At 36.6% G+C, this 20,804-nt stretch overlaps 1 protein-coding gene across 1 annotated transcript in view; it reads right to left on the bottom strand.

Annotated features, from left to right (window-relative positions):
* The window catches only part of RICTOR (RPTOR independent companion of MTOR complex 2), a 91,431-nt gene that overhangs the window by 37,640 nt on the left and 32,987 nt on the right, over window positions 1-20,804 (bottom strand). Inside the window, exons 5-16 of the mRNA XM_074932779.1 lie at window positions 18,904-19,035; window positions 18,130-18,193; window positions 13,746-13,872; window positions 12,615-12,784; window positions 12,299-12,366; window positions 11,279-11,346; window positions 8,771-8,853; window positions 8,032-8,119; window positions 4,199-4,289; window positions 4,003-4,069; window positions 3,819-3,899; window positions 1,876-1,976 (exon numbers count right to left, since the gene is read on the bottom strand). Of these exons, the coding sequence (XP_074788880.1) occupies window positions 1,876-1,976; window positions 3,819-3,899; window positions 4,003-4,069; window positions 4,199-4,289; window positions 8,032-8,119; window positions 8,771-8,853; window positions 11,279-11,346; window positions 12,299-12,366; window positions 12,615-12,784; window positions 13,746-13,872; window positions 18,130-18,193; window positions 18,904-19,035 (1,140 nt within the window). The remainder of the gene's footprint in view (window positions 1-1,875; window positions 1,977-3,818; window positions 3,900-4,002; window positions 4,070-4,198; window positions 4,290-8,031; window positions 8,120-8,770; window positions 8,854-11,278; window positions 11,347-12,298; window positions 12,367-12,614; window positions 12,785-13,745; window positions 13,873-18,129; window positions 18,194-18,903; window positions 19,036-20,804) is intronic.

The raw sequence follows: 20,804 nt of genomic DNA, 5'->3' as shown, positions 1-20,804 counted from the left end.
AAATAGTGGTAGCAGAAAAAGAACAAGCTGCTAAACAAATAAAATAAGAAAGTCTAAAAATGAGGAGGTAATATCTCTTTTCTTTCCCATAAACAAAAATTCTCACAGGGAAGGAGAGAGTCTTTATTTAGTATTACCTTCAAACAAGTACCTTTGAATTTGGCCACTTATTTAAGTTACATAAATTTAATCTGCAACAGTGCTTACAGTCTTTCAGAGTATGAAACAACACAGAGCACTGACCAAAACCAGGATCCCCAAATAAGAATAGTACTTCTACAAAATCAGTTTATTTCAATAAAAAGAGGAACTCTTACTACTCTATCAGGTATGTCCACAAATGCCAAACAGTAAGAAAACTGCAGCTAATCCACAAATGTATCCCTTCTGCTCTTCATCTTTCCTCTCATCCCACAGCTTTGACCAGTGAAATATCCTGTAATGGCATTTCAGATATGCCTTTTTGTGAAAAATAACTGTTTTCACATATCAGAATCTTCCACTAACATATAAGAAGCCTTGAAAACTAAAAAGCAGAAGAGCACTATGTTTCACAGTAGCAGTTCAGAGACATTCTGTAATTTATCACTGACTTATTTATCACTGTCAGTGTGATCACTGCCAATGAAAGACAAAATAGAAAGTTATGGTATAATTACCATAACACTAATCAGACAAAGTAGATCAAGAATGGCCAGAGTAATTAACAAAAATATTTCCTAGAATTTACTATTAGAAAAAAATCCCAACACACTCTAGTAAATGGTCTTCTACAAAGAAATCCAAGTAAGAACACTGAGTTATAGAAATACATTTTAAAGACACGTGAATATCAAATTCTTTGACTTCTTTCCTCAGAGGTTTAAACTGTGTAAAGTACCTGAGAGATGGTATTTTATGTGAGAATACTTCAGAGGTTAAATTGCAAGAACAGTAGATGTACAGAGAAATTCTAAAAAACAACTAAAATAAAAAAGCACAGATTTTAAAAATCTGAGAATTCAGGTATTTCTAGTCCAAAGAGAAATTAAAAGGCTCTATTTCAAGACAGATACCTAAATATATATATTTGATTGGCATCATGAATGCCAAACAGTTCCCTAGTACTGTTTCCTAAGTACATGCCACTGCAGAATGCTGCACTAAATTTAAAATTTCTGTTCATACATTCTTATATTTAAATGGAACTGAAAGGAACTGAAAAAATTCTGTTGCTTTTGTTCAAAGTTTGTACTGATAAAGCATTAACATAATTACTGTTATTACGATCATCATTTTCATCTGATGAAGAAAACAGTTTTAAAAAAATCCCGCAAAACAACAAAAACTAAAACCCCAAAAAACAGCTTCATGCCAATACTACATTTTATGCTCTTGCTTACACTAATAACTCACTGATTTGGTCTATTACTATAATGAGATATAGATAAACAACAGAAAAAAAAAAAACGGTACAGGCTTTTTTAGTTTTGAATGCTTAATTGTATCAAAATGCCAAAAAAGAAGTGTGAAACAATGGAGAGATCAAACACAGAGAACACATCTCAGATGCTGTCTGGTCAAACAGCACCACAGAGTTCATTTAAGAAAAACTCTGCTTAAAAATACTGTGATCTATGCAAAAGTGTTCTGAAATCCACTACCAAAACTTTCCTCCCACATTTCTAAATTGTTACTGTAACCACTTTTGGAATGATGCATTGGAAACTATTTTCCTACCAAGTGTGACAGAGCATTTCTATATGCATGCATGCACTTGCTTTCCCATAAAGACAGCCATGATTTCAGCCACCAGAGAACTTGTACGTTTTACTCAACTGTAGGGGAAAAAGGAGATAACTATTTTTGCTTCTAAATGTAACTTAGTATTCTTACAGCCTTTTCTCTTTCATGATGTCAAAAGATGCTGCCATATTCATTAACGTTGGTAAACAGTGCAGGTGATGGCTGTGAGAATGAGGAAGAATTGTGTTTGCCTAAAAGCCAAAAAAAGACCGGTTAGAATAACTTATTACAACATTTTCAGCTACCTCTTTCGGATCAACATTTGAAGAATCTATTAGTTTCACAAAACTTTCACAGATGCATGACAACAAAACTGCCTTCTGCATAACGTCAGAGCAATAATTACACATAAATATTTGATACAACTAATAAATCTGAAACACAATTGAAAGTAATTTAAGACAACTTCAGATTTCAGAGCCTTCTAATCTGTACTGTTTGCATTGGTGGCTTTTAAAGTGGTAACATACAGATGCAAAGCACCAGATATCCCTTTCGTGTATAAAACTACTAAAAAAAAATCTAAAATCAGAAATACAACTTAAGTTGATGATCTCTATTAAAAACTTTCTGCACACACAAAAACCTGATCAACAACTTCCTAAGTAACTAAACATTTAATTGCTTTTATTTTGGGAAACATACGTAATTCCGCAAATATTTCTGGAAACTGAAGAATACTGAAGATAAATTGCTTCAATCTCTTCAAACTAACTAAGTACAAATATTTGTTCAGTGTTTTGATAAACAGTCATCTCTGACTAATGCATCATCTCTTCAGAAAAACAAAAAATACCTATGCTGTTCAGCAAACTTGTGTCACTAATAGTCAGTCCCCTTCAAAAGTATTCCAGAAACCAGAAAAACAGAGTATGTTATTACAGATTCCTCTTTTTAAACTACATAGTTGACTGAATACTCAAGAAATTCTACCAATTATTTAAAGAAAAATCACTGAAGAGACTAAAGAAAGATTTGTTGTAGTTGTGACTCATGCCTCTGAGCTGAGATGGTGTAAATCACTGCAGTAGTAAGAAATCCTGTATCTGAAGATTGTGATCTTGTTTTTTGGAACATTAAACACCAGTGAAATGAGTCAATAGCTGAAAATGCAATAATGTCCAATAATTCATATTCAAATTTTTGTAAGACAAAGTTGTACTTCACAATCTTACCATCTCTTATAAAGTAGTTTATTTGGAAGGAAGATTAAATAAACCACAAGAAAACTGATCAAAAAGTGTTCTGCTGTATACACTATTCTTGTCATCAAGAGAGGATGTGAAAAATAAAAGAACTGTTTTGCAAGAAAGGTAAATCACATCACTTCATACATTCCTAACAGCTCCTTGGTAGGCTGAAAGGTAGCACTGAAGTGTATTTGACGAAAATAGTAACATCTCTATACTGAAACAGTTTGGGTTAAGAGAGAGAAGCTACTGTAAAAGATATGTTAGATAAAGAAAACCATAAAAAAAAAAGAGGTTTCTTCAGCTTCTCTGTAGCAGGGGCCACTCACAGCAGTGCTGAAAGAGTACTCCACCAAATTGTCTGAATGAATAACATCAAGTGCCCCAGCCACATCAAGCTGAACATGAAAAAAGTTTCATCTGCCTAGCCTGTGAGGCAGAAAGCTAAATACACTGACAGAAGGCTACCATTATTCTAAGGAAAGCAAAAATCAGCAATGGTTCTTTTCCCAAACACAGTAACTGATGGGTAAGCTTGCAGGACTCCAGCTTAAAAATACAACTGGGTACTGAGGCAAGGAAGTGTACTGGTGACAGTTTGAGTGCTGAGGATTATCCTTAGGGCAGAATCCCTAGCACTTTCAATAATTTCCAACTGGCCTTCCTATTGATTCATACTGGTTTTAATATATGAAGTGCCAAAAAAGGTAATGTCAATTAACCCGCTATTTGGATGAAAAATTAGATGTTCCAAGTTTGTAACACATTCAAAATTATATTAGGAAATATCTATTTGCAACTAGCTATTAATAATACTTATATTCAGCAAGAAGTTTAACTTACCATGTGCAAAAGTTCTCCTAAAAGGATAGTTGCTCTAACAGATACATGGTCGTCACTACTTGTGATCACTTCAACCAGACCCTTCAAAAAGTTAAAACATTGTTACAACATTTAGTGTATACCATTTTAATGTTTCCAGAAAAAAAGTAGCAAGCACCTATTCAAATTTAAAGTAATTTGTTACCTCTAGAAGTCCATTGGTAATAAACGCTGAAAGCACTAAAGCCAAATAATTATCCATGAGATCAGGCCTAAGGAGAAAAAAGTATGGAAACAGTTTAGAAAGTTCCTTGCTTTTGTGTCTGCAAGACAACAAATATTTTGTCAACACGACCACAAAACAAAACCAAGTGCTTAGACTAAGTTCATTACATGCTCACCTTGACCTAGCTCGATGGGGTAATATAGTTTTTGCTTCAGCAGCTACAAACCCATCAGAAAGTCTCCAGCAGTCCTGAAACCTGCTTGGATCTAGAACAAGAAAATATGGACAATCGTAACTATTAACATTGGATTTCATAGTGTTATTTTAATGGTTGTCAGTAGGTAAGTAGTAGTTCTTGGCAACAAATGTTATTTTGTCAGAAGGGATCGCTAACAAGTCACGTAATCCACACTCCTGAACAAAGCAAGTCTAACTTAAAAGCTAGGACAAAGATTCTAAGTATCAACCAAAATAATGACATTTCCAATTCATAAACACATTAAACTTGTTTAACAGAAAACATAACACTTGAAATTATAAAATGTACATCCATATGTCACAAAGTAGCAATTTAGCAACAAAGAATTATTTATTTATTTATAAATGTAGAACAGGGATTAAGCTTTTATAATCAACTGCATGATAAAACAGTTATAACCAGAGTTTGGAGAAGAGAATTGCTGGAACATTAAGACTGAAATGTGCTCATTCTGGGATCATACTTTTGTGCTGTGAGACATTGCAAAGGATGGATTTACAAAGGAGTAATTCTAAAGATAAAAGACTAACTCTGGTAAATAAAAAGACATGGAAAAGCATAAAATTGCCCTAGAGAAAGTAAAAATCAGCTAAAGTGCAGTGGAGACAGCTAGCAGATACACAATATATAGAAAATACTGCGTTTAATAACTTTTCTGTAACATTCACTAACACTTCATAGAACACAGTACTAGGTTGGAAGTGACCTCAGGGGTCATCTGGTCCAACCCTTCCTGGCAAAACCATGGTCTAGACAAGATGGCCCAGCACACCACCCAGCTGAATCTGAAAAGTGTCCAATGTTGGGGAATCCACCACTTCCCTGGGGACATTATTCCAGTGTCTGGTTGTTCTCATTGTGAAAAATTTTCTTCTTCTGTTCAATCAGAATCTCCCCAGGGGTCACTTGTACCCATTATCCCTCATCTCTTCTGTGTGACTCCCTGTACACATGTAGTCTTCATCTTCTTTGTAACCACCTTTTAAATACCAGAACATGGTGATAACATCTCCCCTAAGCCTTCTCTTCTCAAGACTGAACAAATCTAGTTCTCAGCCTTTCCTCACATGACAGGCTTCCCAGTTCCTTGATCATCTTTGTAGCCCTCCCTCTGTACCCTCTCCAGCCTGTCCACATCTTTTTTGTATAGTGGGGACCAAAACTGGACAGAGTATTCCAGGTGTGGCCTGACAAGTGCTGAGTAGAGTGGGATAACGTCTCTTTATCTCTGCTGGAGCAACATTGTTGTTGCAACCCAGCATCCTGTTGGCTTCCTTTGCCTCTGCAGCACACCACTGGCTCCTTTTAAGTTTGTTGTCCAGCCAGGACCCCCAGATCCCTTTCCACAGAGCTGCTCCCCAGTCAGGTAGAACCCAGTCTGTGCTGCACTCCTAGATTATTCCCAGATGCACGGCCTTACACTTGTTCTTGTTGAACTTTGTAAGGTTCTTGTTAGATCATACTTTCAGCCTAACCAGGTCTTCCCGCAGGGTGGCTCTCCCTTCCAAAGTGTCACTTCCCCACTCAATTTTCAACAGGGTACACCCAATCCCATCAACCAGATCATGTATAACTAAACAGCACTGGGCCCAATATCAGTCCCTGGGGGACCCCACTTGTGCCAGGTCGCCAGTTTGAAAAGGAGCTATTTACCACCACCCGCTGGGTGCACCCTGTCAGCCTGTTCCCCATCCACCACACAGACCACATATCTAGACTGACCATAACACATGAGTTTCTCTAGGAAGAGACTGGGGGGAACTGTACCAAAAGTCTTGTAGAAATCCAGGTACACAACATCCACTGTTCACCTCACATAACTCAAGCAGATTACTTTGTCATAGAAAGCAATCAGGTTTGTCAAGCATGATTTGCCACGGTGAATCTGTGCTGGCTTTTCCCAATCATGTGCTTCATTTGATTTGGGATAGCCCCCAGGAGGATTTCTTACCTAACTTTCCCAGCGAGTGAAGTAAGACTTATGGACCTTTAAATTCCTGGATCCTCCTTTAAGCCCTTCTTGTAGATGGGGGTGACATTAGCCTTCTTCCAGTCTTTTGAGATGTCCCCCAATCTCCATGACTGCTCAGAGATTACGGAGAGCAGCCTCACAGTGACACCATTCAGCTCTCTTAACACACTTTGTGGGATAATGTTAGGGCCCATTGATTTGTAGAGGTCAAGCTCCTGTAATAGTTTACGTACCAACCCCTCCTTCATTGACTGTGTTCGCATCAGCTTGGATTTTTTTTGCAAAGGCCTGGGGTCTAACAGTGCTGGTGAAGATGATGTGAAGCAAGTGTTGACAACATCTGACTTTTCAGCATTATTGGTGACAAATTCACCTCATGTTTAAGAGCAGGCCAACATTTTCCTTCTGCTCCTGTTTGTTGTTTACATACTTGAAGAACCCTTTCTTGTAGTTTGACATCCCTACCCAACTTCAATTTGAGCTGAGCTTTTGCTTTAACTGTATCTCTGCACACTCTGGCAATGCCCTTGTAGTTCTCAGTGGGTATTCATCCACTTTTCCACCTCTAGTATTCTCTTTTGGTTTTGAGCAGACTAAGAAGCTTGCAATTAAGATGGGGGGGTCTCTTGGTCCACCTAATTCCCTTACCTTTTAAAGGGGATGGACTTTTTGTGCTTCCAGGAGAGTGTTCTTGAAAAACTCCCAGCACTCACTAGCTCATTTATCTTCCATGGAAGTTCCTGTGGAATCTCTCCCAAATGAACTCCGAGGAAGCTAAAGTTTGCTCTTCTAATATCTAAAACCCTCAGCATGCTGAGCAGGATCCCAAACTTCACAATATTGTCATTACTGCAGCCAAGGCTGTCACTAACTGAGATACTACAAAGGAGGTTTTCTTCGTTTGTGAGGAGAAAGTTCAACAATGCCTCAATCCTGACTGGGGCATCTAACATCTGTATGAGGAAAAAGTCCTCTACACATTCCAGGAATGTGATGGATGGCATGTGAACTACTGTATAGTTCTTCCAACAGATGTCTGGGCAGTTGAAGTCACCCACAAGAACCTGGGTCTGCTGACCTGAAGCTTAAGTCACCCACATATTGCTTCGTTGGCCTTATCTTGGTTTGGAGGTCGGTAGCAGATGCCTACTGCAAGATCCCCCTTGGAAACAATCCCTCTAATCTTGACCCAGAAGCATTCAACAGGGCTTCCACAATCACAGTAGTTATTCAAGGTTTTCCTTAACATAGAACATGACTCCTCCACCTTTTCTTCTCTGCCTGTCTTTATGAAACAGTGTACAGCCATCCATCATAGTCCTCCAGTCATGTGAGTTGTCCCACCATGTTTCAGTTACTGCTAGGATATCATAACTTTCTGACTCGGTGCAGAGCTCCAGTTCCTCCTGTTTGTTCCGCAGGCAGCATGCATTGCTACACACACACTTGAGGCAACTGATCTTCTGGTTCATGAGAGGAAGCTAAGGAACATTTGTTATTCTATGTTACTAATGCTTCTAACATTTCAAAGAAGTCTAATCTGGAGTAGCGTGTTTTCACAATCTTTTGTATAAATGCTCCAATTATGCTCCACTGCTGATCTTTTATCAAACATAACACTTAACAGTTGATAAAGAATTTTAAACAGGACTTCAGAGCACCCAGTGAATTCAGTGATGAAACAGTATTGATGTAATTTACAACACAGAGGAGACAGTGAAGAGTTCAAATTTTAAAGAGCTTTAAAGACAGAATTCTTATGGTTCTAAATACTTACCTACACTGAGAAGTGCCTCAATAAATTCTTCTGCGATAACAGGGAGAGGAAGGCGAAATATATCATAGAGAACTTCAAGCAGACCTCGCTGCCAAAAAAACAGCACAACAGGAATTTTATAGCTTTATAAAAATTGTCCTTTTGTTCACTATAAATACTGAAGTTGAGATTTTTCATAGAGTTCTAAAACTGTGTATTTGTTTCAGTGTTTCTTTTTTTGATACTATGCTTATTTTCATAAACTGAAATAATCTGGAGAAGGGAAGGAGCTTGTTTACTTTAGAACTGTGCCTTAACTTCACTATGAATTCTAAAGAAGCTCGGGCTCCTTCGATTACAGTTTTTTAGAATATTTCTGCTGCTACCATCAGCTTCTTGGTTTCATAGGTAATTGGGAAGAAACATCTTTATTTATGTTGGATTCAGTTCTGATTTTTATGCTTTAAATTTGCAACTGCAGATACTGTGAACTTGCTTTGAGTTGTGACCAGAGTGAAAAATAATTGATACACGTTTCTACGCTGCATTCCCTCCCCTCAGACATACAGGGTGTGCTTCATTCTCACAGGAGTTTTATAATGGAATTATAGACTTGAACTTGGGGGTCAAATAAACTTGAGGGTAGTGGTCTCATAACTGGAGTCTGTGTTTAAGATACTAAGTTGTTAAAATGTTAAGAATATGTTAATTAAAACACCTAATCTTATTCCTACGTTAGTACTAAATATGTACCACCTACCCGTATTTCCATATTTGGTATGCAGAGTACCCCAATAAGAGACTGAATCCCAGAATTTCCAGGTTTGCACAGGCTGATAATACCTAGAAAATATTAAATACATAAGAATACTCCCTCACCAAACAAAAAAAAAGGCCGTAGAAGACTGTTTGATTTCCAGTTTGAGTACAAGCACAGATGACAAAAATTAGTAATCATAAACATTTTCACCTTTATAATGTCATCTCCTTTCCAATCAATAATATCTAACAAAACTTAGTCATAACAAAATTTTGTTTCCCCATTAAAAGCTATAGTGATTTTTGCCTTTTCTACTGTGAACAGTATTTTCAAATTATCTGCAAAAATAACATTTACATGGAAGTGACTGAAAAGACAAAATTGTCAATAGTGAATCTTAAACCTGACAGATTTGCACCATCTTGGCAGAACTGTGAGAAGTGTCTCCATCAAAAGCTGCATCTTAACCTAACAAATTATTCAATTCCTTTTAATCTCAGGTAAATTCTCAACAGCAAGTTTAAACATACTTGGAATAACATTCTCTGTGCACTGTTCTAAACCCTCTCCTCCCAAATGATCAGTGCTCATCTCCAGAAGTTTCGAGACAGTAGAATAAAACCTGCGCCTCTCTTATAACTTGGTCCTTTTTACACTGTATTTTTATGCAATTAGTTTAATATTTCAATATTAGTAAGGAGAACCTTCAAATTGTTTCTGAATGTTACAGAATACCACCTCTAAAGCTTACACTGATTTTTCAGTGTCAATTTGTATACAGTCTATTCATTAAAAATGTGGCTGCAAAGACAGTAATCTTGCTCATTTCCTTGACCACTTCTCTTCATACTTCACAGAACAAATTAAAACTTACATAAACATGCTGTTCAGCAAACAAGTTTCTTCAAAATGCAACTTTAAATGAACAAAAAGAATCGTTTTGATGTTGCACACATTTTTGTCTTACATATTACAAACACAAACCGTTATTCTTTAAAAATTACTAACAAATGAGAAACACCACCTACTCATCATCTATTTATTTTCACTAATACAAAATTAATGATATATCCTTTATATGAACTTGAGAGTCCTCAGTTTCAAAACTTCTGTGTCACACACACTAGACACACTAAGGGTATTTAAAAATATTCCACAGTGCAACTCAGAGGCCTTTTCCAGGAGTGGCAACATCCCAATTGCAATGCAGGAACAGATCTGGGTGTACACAGTCATAGCTGCATGCCCCCATTTTATCTCCAAGGCCATGATTGCACATGAGGACATAGCAACCATCAGCTCTGAAGAATAACCCAGTCTGGAAAATAAGGAATGCAGAACAGCAGAACACAGCAGACAGTACAGACAGGCAAAAAACCCAAACAAAAAGCCAAAACAAAAACCAAGAACACCCTCAAGCCTGGTTTAGCCACATGTCCTTTGAAAGGACAGTATAAGGACCTATTTTCAATAAAAACATTTAAGATGCTAGTCTCCAATATAACAAGTAAAATAAAAAAGAACGAGTAACAGTGAAAGTGTCATGGCAGTTAAAATACTCCGAGACAATTGTTTCTTCAAGTCACTTGACCTTTCAGGCATATGCTATTAGTTCTGTCTAGGTAAGAGAAGATGCAGCAACACTCAGATCAGAAACTGCTTCCTAGAACTTGCAAAGTTGTAACTTCCCAAGCTTCCTCCCAAGCAAGTGAGAATATATGGGAGAAACTTCTGAAGGATACCTGGATATTAAATTAAGCTTAGTGATTATTTTCAGGGCATTAAAAATAAAGCAAATAGTATCACAATGAAAAAGGCTTTCTAAACAGTCTGAATATTTCCTCAGTACAGCATGTAAAAATCCTACTCAGAATTTTGTTAAAAGGTTGCATCAACTGATTTAGTTTATTTGCAAGACACTGTCTTGAGTAAAGGAATGAGCAGTCCCTGAGGCAGTATCTTCATATTAGATACTGTAATATTGCAAAGAAAAGACTTTAGAAAAATGCAAAAACCTGCTTTTTGATTTAGAAATGTCCCCTGCATGAAAAATCCCAAACTATGTCCATCTGCAATTTATTTTCAGTTACGTCACCTGGTAAACTTAGGTGCTAATGAAACTATTCTGTTGGTATCTCTTCACACAGACAAAAAGATTTCTTATTTACAGTGGCAGAACCATCTCAAAGGTAAAATGATATGAAGTTATTTTCAACATCCTCTCACCCATCAAATGTCAAAAAGTACCATCAAGGTACAACTTATAAGGTATTCTATGTGGGGCATAAAAAATGCTACATCTTTTTAGTAGAATTCAAAGAAAACCATGTATGCATCCTCCAATTTTATGGTATCAAAACACATCTTAGTAGCATCGTAGGAAGGTATTGATAGAAATTAGACACATCAAATGTGATAGATTCTGTGTTTAAACAAACTACTCATACTAGAAAGTAAAATTCCCCTTCCAATCATCCAGCTTCAAAAAAACAAACCAAAAAATCTTACCTGCCCACGATCGAAATGCTGCCACTATTCCCATTTTACTAGCTAGGAAGCGTGCTTCTCTGTCCTCCCTGTCATTAAAACAACAAATGTCACAATACAGTTAGTTACTGTAAAGCAGTGTCCCTAACATAGCAAGTAAAAAGTAGTTAACTGAGATTTTAGATGGGGGACAAAATCCAGAATAAGAGAGGTATTTTATGTATGTATATATGTGTACATGAATATTTATGCAATGTGTATATACACACACAAAGATTAGAAATTTTAAGTATTGTTACTTCTTCTTTTTCAGGGGAGTTTCCATGGTAAGAGGATAACATCATAAAGTAAGCACCTGTATATGGTCAGATGAATCACTCTGCGCCTCTGACAGTAAGTCTACAGCAGGGACCTAGAGATTTGGACCTTATTCAGTTACCCACACCTAAGCATCTAATGCCATTTAATAATTTTAAAAAAATGAGTAATTCAAGTTGGAAGTAATCTCAGGAGGTGTCTAGTCCAAACTCCTGCACAAAGAACTTGTCAGATATGAGACCAGGCCAGGTTATAGTCAAGGTTTTATCCAGTTGAGTCTTAGAAACTCTTAAGGATGAAGGCTGCAGGACCTCTTAGGACAATCTGTCCCAACACTTGCCTGGCATCGCAGAAAATCCCACCCTGCCCGCCCCTGTATCAAGTTGGAACCTCTCTTGTTTCAATTTCTCTGTTGCTTCTTGCCCTTTCACCTTTCACCACCACTAAGGGCCCTGGCTACATCTTCTTGATAACATCTTCACAGGTATTAGAAAGACTGTTAATGTGGGGGAAGGGTCCCTCCCAACCTTTTCTTCTCCAGGCTAAACAAGCCCTTTCAAAATCTTAAATGCTTAACAGTATTTTAGGAATTTTCATTCTAATCTACTCTATGCAACTTCAAGTAATTTAGTCATGCCCTTTATTTTCACTTTGGAAAAAAATGCGCTTAATTCCAATACCATGAACACAACTGGTAGCACAAGTAGCAGCACTAACACTTACTTGAGTTGTCCTTCTGCTGTGTCTGGATTATGCCTGTAGTGAAAATCTGTGTAAGGAGCTAAAATTCGCTAAACAAAAGAAAGACATGCATTACTTTCACATGAGAATACAGTTAAATGGGTCTTGCCCTTTCCTCAGTCCCACTCCAATCTGTTATGTATTCCTGCTTTACAAAGCATTATGATCTTAGCCTAAAATGTTATATTTTAAAAATTTTGCACTAACACAGAGGGTGAAATCAGAGATGAAAATTAAACACTTTGATTAGTAATACAATGTTTTATTTCTGTCACTGAACAAGTAAAACTGAACCCACCTCTAACTCTACATCTGCTCGTACATACTGTCGGGTCTTTGGATGATTAATGAGGTGCAAAACTGTAGTTATCAGAGCCTCATTTATTCGGCTTAGCTGACAATCAATCACATTTTTCAAGATGGTACTTAAACCACCCCGAAGAGCCACCACCTCCGGATTCTGAAGTGCTAAATAAAGAAAAACATGTTACTTTGACCAGTGATAGGAAAGAAAACATTTCATGGCTTCCAATACAACAAACTTGTCTCTTTAGGACATTTATCTCTTTCTCACTGAACACTGCTGAGGCACATTTAAAGCTTTTAATAGAATTGAATTACATTAGCAATGAATTAAGATTTTGGACTAATTTAGCATGAACAAAAATACTGGTCAGTCATCACTGTGCAGCAATTTCTCAATTTATTTCCAACCAAGTTTCCATACAGAAGTTTCTGGATTTTCCCACAAAAAGTGTTTTGTGCTTCACTGGACTGACATGGATAAAACATTTATACTCTAATATAAAGATCACTTATTTATTTAAAACAGAAGTTTGTATCTTGAAAACATTGCTGAAGTTATTTCTCATTGACAGATTTGAAAAACACTTTAAAAATCAGTACCCACCTACAAGTATAGGGAGTTAGTACAAACCACTGTCCAAGACAGCCTTTACATGGACACAGATACTGACTTCCAGAAGCCATCTAACCACAGTACCCACTGTAGAAATTTTTAAAGGAAGATGTCTCGTAGTTCTCTGAACTCTTGTACATTTGTCAGCATCTCAGGTATGGAATTCCCCCTACTTCCAATCCATTAGTTTTGGATACACGAATTGCAGCAGGGAAATGTTTTTAAGGTAAATAAAAAATTGGCAAGTCTTAAAGGGAAGAACAGCACCTGAAATCTTCAGGTACTTCACTTAAGAGATTTTGATTTTAAGTTAAAGTGACTTTGATATCAAACTAATGACTGAAATCCATGAAACTGACATTAAGAATATTTAACATCTAATTCACTATTAAACAAATACTCCTAATTATTTGAATACAATCTATGTACTGCAAACCCACATAAGAGAATCTCTTAGAAAACTGCTGACAACCATGTCAAGTTTTCTTAATTAGCTTTCAGTTATCTTACCTAGTTCACAGATAATGGCTATACACGCTCGAACCATTCTGTCTCTTTCTTGAAGACCATCGTTTCCAACTGCTATCAAAGAATTAGTAATAGAACTGGGGAACAATGAAGCATTCACAGTGATCATCTGCCAAAAATGAAAGAAAAAGCCCTCTGGTTTCTTCATAATATTTCTCTAGATATACTCACAGATTCACCAACATTCTGTTTCCTATATACAACCAGACAGACCACTACATCTATTACATGGTAGTATCCAGCGAATCCTCAGAACTATTTCTTTTGTTGTTGAAACTGTTTGTTGATTTCGTTTACTATTCTCTTCCTGCTTCAGTTTTTTTATTTTTATATTATTTTATCATAATAAGAAAGGCTTCAAAAGATGACTGTTGCAGAAAGAACTATGGATATCTTTTTCATATGTTTTTCCAAGAGTTTCTTTATCGACAAAAAATGCTATCCAATGATACAGAGTAGATTAAAAACCCCTCTAGAAGATTCATTCATACTGCAGCAGATTCTTCAATACCTACTCAACTGTTTAATTAGCCAAGACTAAAATCTGTGTAGAGAGATCCTTAGATTGCTGCTAACTACAAGAGAGCCAACAGAAGAAGCTGCTACAGTATTTGGAGAGAAAAAGTCAGTAACACCCCTATATCCTCTTGCATAGTACTTAAATCTTCCTAGAACTGCACTGTAATGCAACTTCACCGTAAATTACATAGCTATGGGACAAAAAACCCACACACACTTTAAAAACATTTAACTGAAAATTAAATATGAAAACAAGACCTGCATCCATTATTCAAGTCATTCTTCAATTAAAAAAAAATTGCAGTAAGTTTGAGACATAATGGAAGAACATATTTTAATAGCCAATATTTATTTATACTACTGAAGAGGTCCTGCACTATGGAAATCCTCAGCTGCTAGTTTAGGACAATCAGAATTTACACTAGATAACAAGCAAGACCCTGTGCAGATATTAAAGGCAAAAAAATATGCTCCAAAAAACCTACCAGCACTCCTCACCCTCCCCCAAATGAGGCTTTTGACTGCAAAGGCCGAGTAGCTATCTGTTCGCATTTTTTTCATAGTTTTGCAAAAGTCAAATATACATATCCTCTATAACATGGAACACTGCTAAACAGATATATTACTAAGGAGGAAGAAGGTCTTTCTGTCTGTCTGACTGCTTAAAAGGGAACAGTGTAATGTGTTATAGACAATTCAACCATGTCACATTTTTTCTACTAATAAAAGTGACATGTACAAAAATACTCAGTATCTGTCAGACACCAGAGAACTTAAGGCTAGTTTTCCAAGGTTTTGTGTAATATCCTTTTTGTTTGCAATAGAAGTAGGCTTATCTTCATTATTTTTCCAAAACTGTTTTGTCCTATATTTATTTTGCTGCTCCCTTAGACGTCTTACAGATATTTGTTCATAGGGGATTGTTTTACCTTCTTTGCAGAGGATGTTAAAATCAGAAGATATCAACCATTATGACCAATATATTGGAACACTTTAACAGTTTTATTTTTAAGACATATTTTTGAGAAATTTCTTGTCATAAATAATGTTATCCCCACAAAACAGGAAGCTTTAAGATAGGACTCTAGAGAAAAAAAACAAACTCTTCCCCACCCACACAGTCTTTCACTTTTACAATGGCATGAAGTAACAAGAATATAATGGGTGTACTAATCCACCCCACAAAACTGTAAGCTTTTTTCCTACAGATATTGACATGTACTTAGTGTGAGGACACAAGCAGCCTCTTAAGTCTGTTCTGATTCATTGTTTTCTTTCGTTTTAAGACATGAGAAGGAAAAGATTTCTTTAATATTCAATTCAAAATACATTAGTAGAATAAATACAAACTTTTGCATCTGCTTTCACTCTTCTCTAGGTACTGAAATGCAGTTCTAAAGACCGAGGACAGGTGATGTAAGGTTATTTACAAGCAGCTATGATGAAGTAAGTAACAGACTATAAATCTGGTCTTTAAGGTTTCCTTTAAAAGGGGGAAGAAAGAAGGTGGTTCATATTGTACCTAACCCCAACTTCTGCTTTGAAAATAAAACGTCCTGCCTATTAAAAAAATGAAAAAATGCTCTGAATTGACTTCTATTATACAGAAAAATGCTTTCTGAAGCAATTTTATGGCATCTTTTTCGTGGCTGCAGACATTGCTAAACTGCAAAGCTCTTACTGATTCTAGTCAAAAGAGACAGTGAGCACTCAAAGCCTTTAAACTTTTTAAACTTGATTTCTAACTTTGTCTTTTCCCTTCCTATACTACATGCACATATTTTAAAACAAGTTTATCATTAAGGGCCTTTTATAAATTCATAAAATAGAATTATATTTTATATTTTGTTCTACTCTATGAAAGGAAAGACAAGAAAGTGAGACAATGTTTTATTATAGAGTTTTACATCTATGTTATTCTTATATAGGCATTTTTCTAACAAAGACCATGTTGAATTTCATCCAGACTTTGAAACTGAAAACAGTATTTCTGTGATACTGTTGGAACCCAGTTCAGCTCTTCCATTGCTCAGAGAAACATACCTCCTGCATAAATGAATTAACTCTGTTTCATTCCACTCATTCTCCTCTTCTAGACCTCTATGTAACCTTTTAGGAATCCTGGTATCAAACCAGGATTTGAGTCTGAGATACTGAGAGAGATTAAAGGAGATGGAAAAAGGGCAAGAGCAGGGTGACAAATAGAACAGTGTGCCATTCAGGACATGTGTCACAGTATTTCTTGCAAGAGTTTCTCAAGCACTGACTGCTCTGTGCCATTGCATGCTTAACTACAGTAACCCAGACAGGACATGAAAAAGGTGTTGGTAGCCAGGCTGGGTGGCTTTTTGTCTTACATTGTCTTTTAAGAAAAAAGGATGTTACAGGTAGCAAAAGATGTTAGAAAACATCTTTCATTAACATAGCTGTCAGCATCCAAAAATCATCCACACCCCTGCACAGAGTGTACGTTCCATGCATGCACATCTCATGCACAGCAGAGTGACTGGGGGGGGGAAAGCACTGTTAGTCACCTGTATGATTTTTCAAATGCTTATCTTTCAGGATCATTTTTTCAAATCAAACTAATGTATTTATTTCTCTTGCTTTCCCTTGTCTCTTTAAAGACGGAAGTCTTTGCTCAACTAGAAAATGCTCAAAAAAGTCCAGGAGTAACGCAGAAAAATTTCTGATCCAAACGAATTATGTGTTTTCATTCCATCTTCTGATTTAAGGTATTCTGACTCTACACTGAAGCTCTTTTTTTAAAGTAGATTAGCAAAGAAGTTTTATACATTGTGACTTCCTCAAGGATAGATTCCTTTATGGTTGTGTTTTTTCTTTGTGTTTGGGGTGGTAGTGGTGTTGAAGCTTTACAACTCTTTTTGGTGCAATTGTTAATCAAGCATATTGTCTATTCTGTAAGAAAGAAACCAAGTAAGCTCATTATAAGAAGAGAAACTGCGTATAAAACTTCCATATTTTCAACCTAAAAACACATGAATATAAAAAATTCATATACACACAAAACAGATTAAACACACACAGTGCTCCTGAGGAACAATTCTTCCAACTACTTCAAACCTTACTTAAGTCTTCGCTAGTTTTTCCTAAGATACTCAGTAGAAGAATATAAGCACAAAAAAAAAAAAAAAAAGTAAGTCCAATAGAAAGGAAGAATACTATGTTGCCTGAAAAAAATACCTTCAGTTGCTGCATATGCCAATTTCTCTAGGATGAACTTGAAAATGCAGCTACCACAGCTTCAAACATCTCATGTCCATGGGTACACAATATAATAATGATAGCAGAATAACTGTGTTTTATTGTGTGCCTTAGAAAAGAACTATAGATAGCATCACCCTCTATGACTAAAGAAAGGCTTGAAAAATTCCTTCAACTGATTATTCCAGCCGTAGCAATTTGCCTCATTTCTCAGATGGCAGAAAATCTGCCAGCCTTGATTCACAGATGCTTAAACACACTATACAATGCAGTTAAATCATCGTATGATTGGTATGGTTCTTATATCCTTGCATTCATAATTTGATTAAGTTTTTCCCAAATCTTGAACAGTATGGTCTCTATCAAAGGCAAATTAGCAGGATTTTTCTAGCCCACTCAAGATTCTCAGTGGTAAGAGATTAGTCACAAGTAACAGCACTATCCTTCCTTCTTTCTTTTGAATTATCAGCTATAATTTATTCTCACATGATAAAGTAAGGTAAGGTATTACAGACTGTGTGAAAAAAAACTGCTGATGGAGAAAATCAGGAGTCAGTACTGGCATAGCGACTGAACTCAGTAACTGGCATAGCTGATACGACCATATATAGTTAGATTTTACCTTTCTGACTAATCGAAGTGCTTGTGTTCTTTCTACTTCATTACTCTGCTGTATGTCAATGCACCTAAAAAAGTTAACATACATTTTTGTTTATAACAACACTAATACCGTAACTGTTAACATATCATGTTAATATTTATACAATTGAATAAATAGAATAAAAATAACATTATGACTGATTGTTTAAAAATTATTTCAGCAAGCATACTCATTATGACTGACCAATTAGCTTCAGTTTATATTTTTCAGTTACCTTCATTATAATTAAATCACTAGGATGTTCTCAAATACACAGTGGCAAGGCATAACAGCTTCAACAAGTATTTTCTGAGCTAGCTGCATTTGTCATTTCAAAGGAGTCTAAACAAAATATTTGTAATGTTTCACATCAACAAGTTTTGTGTTCTCCCATCAGAAAAGTCCTTTTGCTCCAGCAAAGCTAAACAGCACACTAAAACTAACTATGTGTCTATATTTATAAACAGAAACAAACATATATTTGCATATTAAATCCAACAAGATTTTAACAGAAGCACTAGAAATGCTAATATCTACATCAACTCATCATGCTGATCTTATTATCTCATTGTTAGTTTGACCTTTGGTATTCTTCTGTTGTGTCATGGGTTGTATATAGACTACAAATTTTTTTGTAAAACTACATACCAAGAATCTAAAAAGATAAGAAAACACTTTTTTTCAACTGTCTCAACCACGAAAATGCAAGTGATCTACCACTGTACTATTTACAAAAAGAAGAAAGACAGAAATTACCTGGCTATCAAGTAATCCACTTTCAACTTTAGCACCTTCTGGAGAATACTGGAGTCTCGAATGAGATAGCGGAGGGCTCTCAATCCTGCTGCTCGCACCTCTTTTGCTTCATTTAGTAAGGCTAACCTCAGACTACAATCAAGAAAACAAGGGGGACAAACAATTATTTAGCAGAAAGTAGACTTCACCATCTGCTACCTACTCATTTAAAATACAAAGTCTGATTTTTAAAAAGAAATGTACTGCATTATTTTTCTATCTTTGAGACATTCCCTTGTACAGCCTAGAAGGCAAACCTTCACCTTGCCAGAAAATGTAGACAATATATTAATCTGAAAAAGCCAAAAACCAATTTTTTTCCCTGAAGAACAGCTTGTGCATCCATGGAATGATATATGACCAAGACCCGTATGCCACTTGTTATTTGACAAAACAGTTGCACACAATATTAGTCCAAGAAAATTAACAGGTAGAAAGGATTTCCTCCTCTGCTAGACTGACAACCCATAAGGATGAGTGTTTAAAACAATGTCTTGACACCTAACAAAGACAAATGTGCACCTTAAGTAATTACATGCACCACTCACTAAAGATGTTATGGCACCATGTTAGGTTTACATGAATTACGACAGTCATAACTTAAGAAGGCCCCCACAGTACATATTTCTACGTATTTAATTTTAACATGTAACCAAAATGTATCTCTCTTTAGATAGATTTTGAAGACATTTTCCTCACACTGAAGTGAGGTTTCCTAAACACAACTGTGATCTTAATGCAATTGCCTAAATTCACTATCTAGGTATAAAGTAGTAGGATACTGAAGGTCTCTAGAAAGGGAGTGTGAAAGTATTAAGTGGCACATTGTCCTTCTGAATGCCCTCAAAAAATCTGCCCTTTCCTTGACTACAAAAGGAGAGAAAAAACCCCAATCGTACAGTGACATATTTTTGTAGGATTCTTTCAGCGGACATCTAAGAAAGTAAGAATGATGCAGCACGAGAACTAGGACATGGTAGTATCCTGGTTCAGCTAGGATAGGGTTAAGTTTCCCCAGCAGGGGTAAGGGATCTCCAGCCCAGTTATTCATATCATGCTGATGTCAGGTCTGATTCGGGGAAGCTTTTCCTTTGCGGCTTTGGTCACGGGGAGCACACGGCGGGCTGTCTGTATCCACTGCAGTATCTCTCTGTATATCTTTTGTCTTATTTACTGTTATTACTGTTTATTGTCATTATTATTGCTACTGTTGTTGTTCAGATTGTCATTTATCACATTGTTGTATTAAATCTCTTCTTATTTTAACCCCAGGGTTTGTGCCTGCTCCCAGACTGTCCAGCCTGAGGGTGGGGGAGGGGCAACAGCAACGTGGTCTCCGGTCCTGGCAGGGCCTAAACCATCACAGCCTTTTTTGGCACACCAACATGGGGCACAAGAGGGTTGAAATAAGATTCAAAAAGGGACAGACCCTGACCAGAGTGCGTTGGAGCAATCTGTTGGGTGCAGGGTTTTTTTTCTGTTTGTATCTATACTGCTTGATAACAAAATGTTTGCAATGCTGGCCCACTTGCTTGCATGGTGGGGCTGGATTATTCCTTATATCCACTGTGTGTTCCCAGTGCTGATGTTTGTTGTCGGTGGAAAATGTATAAAGGGGCTTGTTTTGTTATACTGGCTCCTGACTGCTTATAATGTGTTTGTATCGCTGGGGGGGTAGGGGCAGGCCGGTACCTGTTTGCCGTTTGGGCTTTTGTTAGGGGTCTCACCCCCTCTATGGGTGAGCCAGGGGAAGAGATCCTCTTGGGTTTTGAGAGTTTCAATTATCCTTGGAGCCTGCAGGCAAGTGTGATTGTGGCACTATGCCTTCTGAATGTCTGTCTGATTTTGGTTTTGGCCATGCA

The sequence above is a fragment of the Athene noctua genome, chromosome Z (genome assembly GCF_965140245.1).
Source record: "Athene noctua chromosome Z, bAthNoc1.hap1.1, whole genome shotgun sequence".
NCBI lineage: Eukaryota > Metazoa > Chordata > Aves > Strigiformes > Strigidae > Athene > Athene noctua.
The sequence above is the reverse complement of the archived record's forward strand: the minus strand, read 5'-3'. Positions and strand labels throughout refer to the sequence as shown.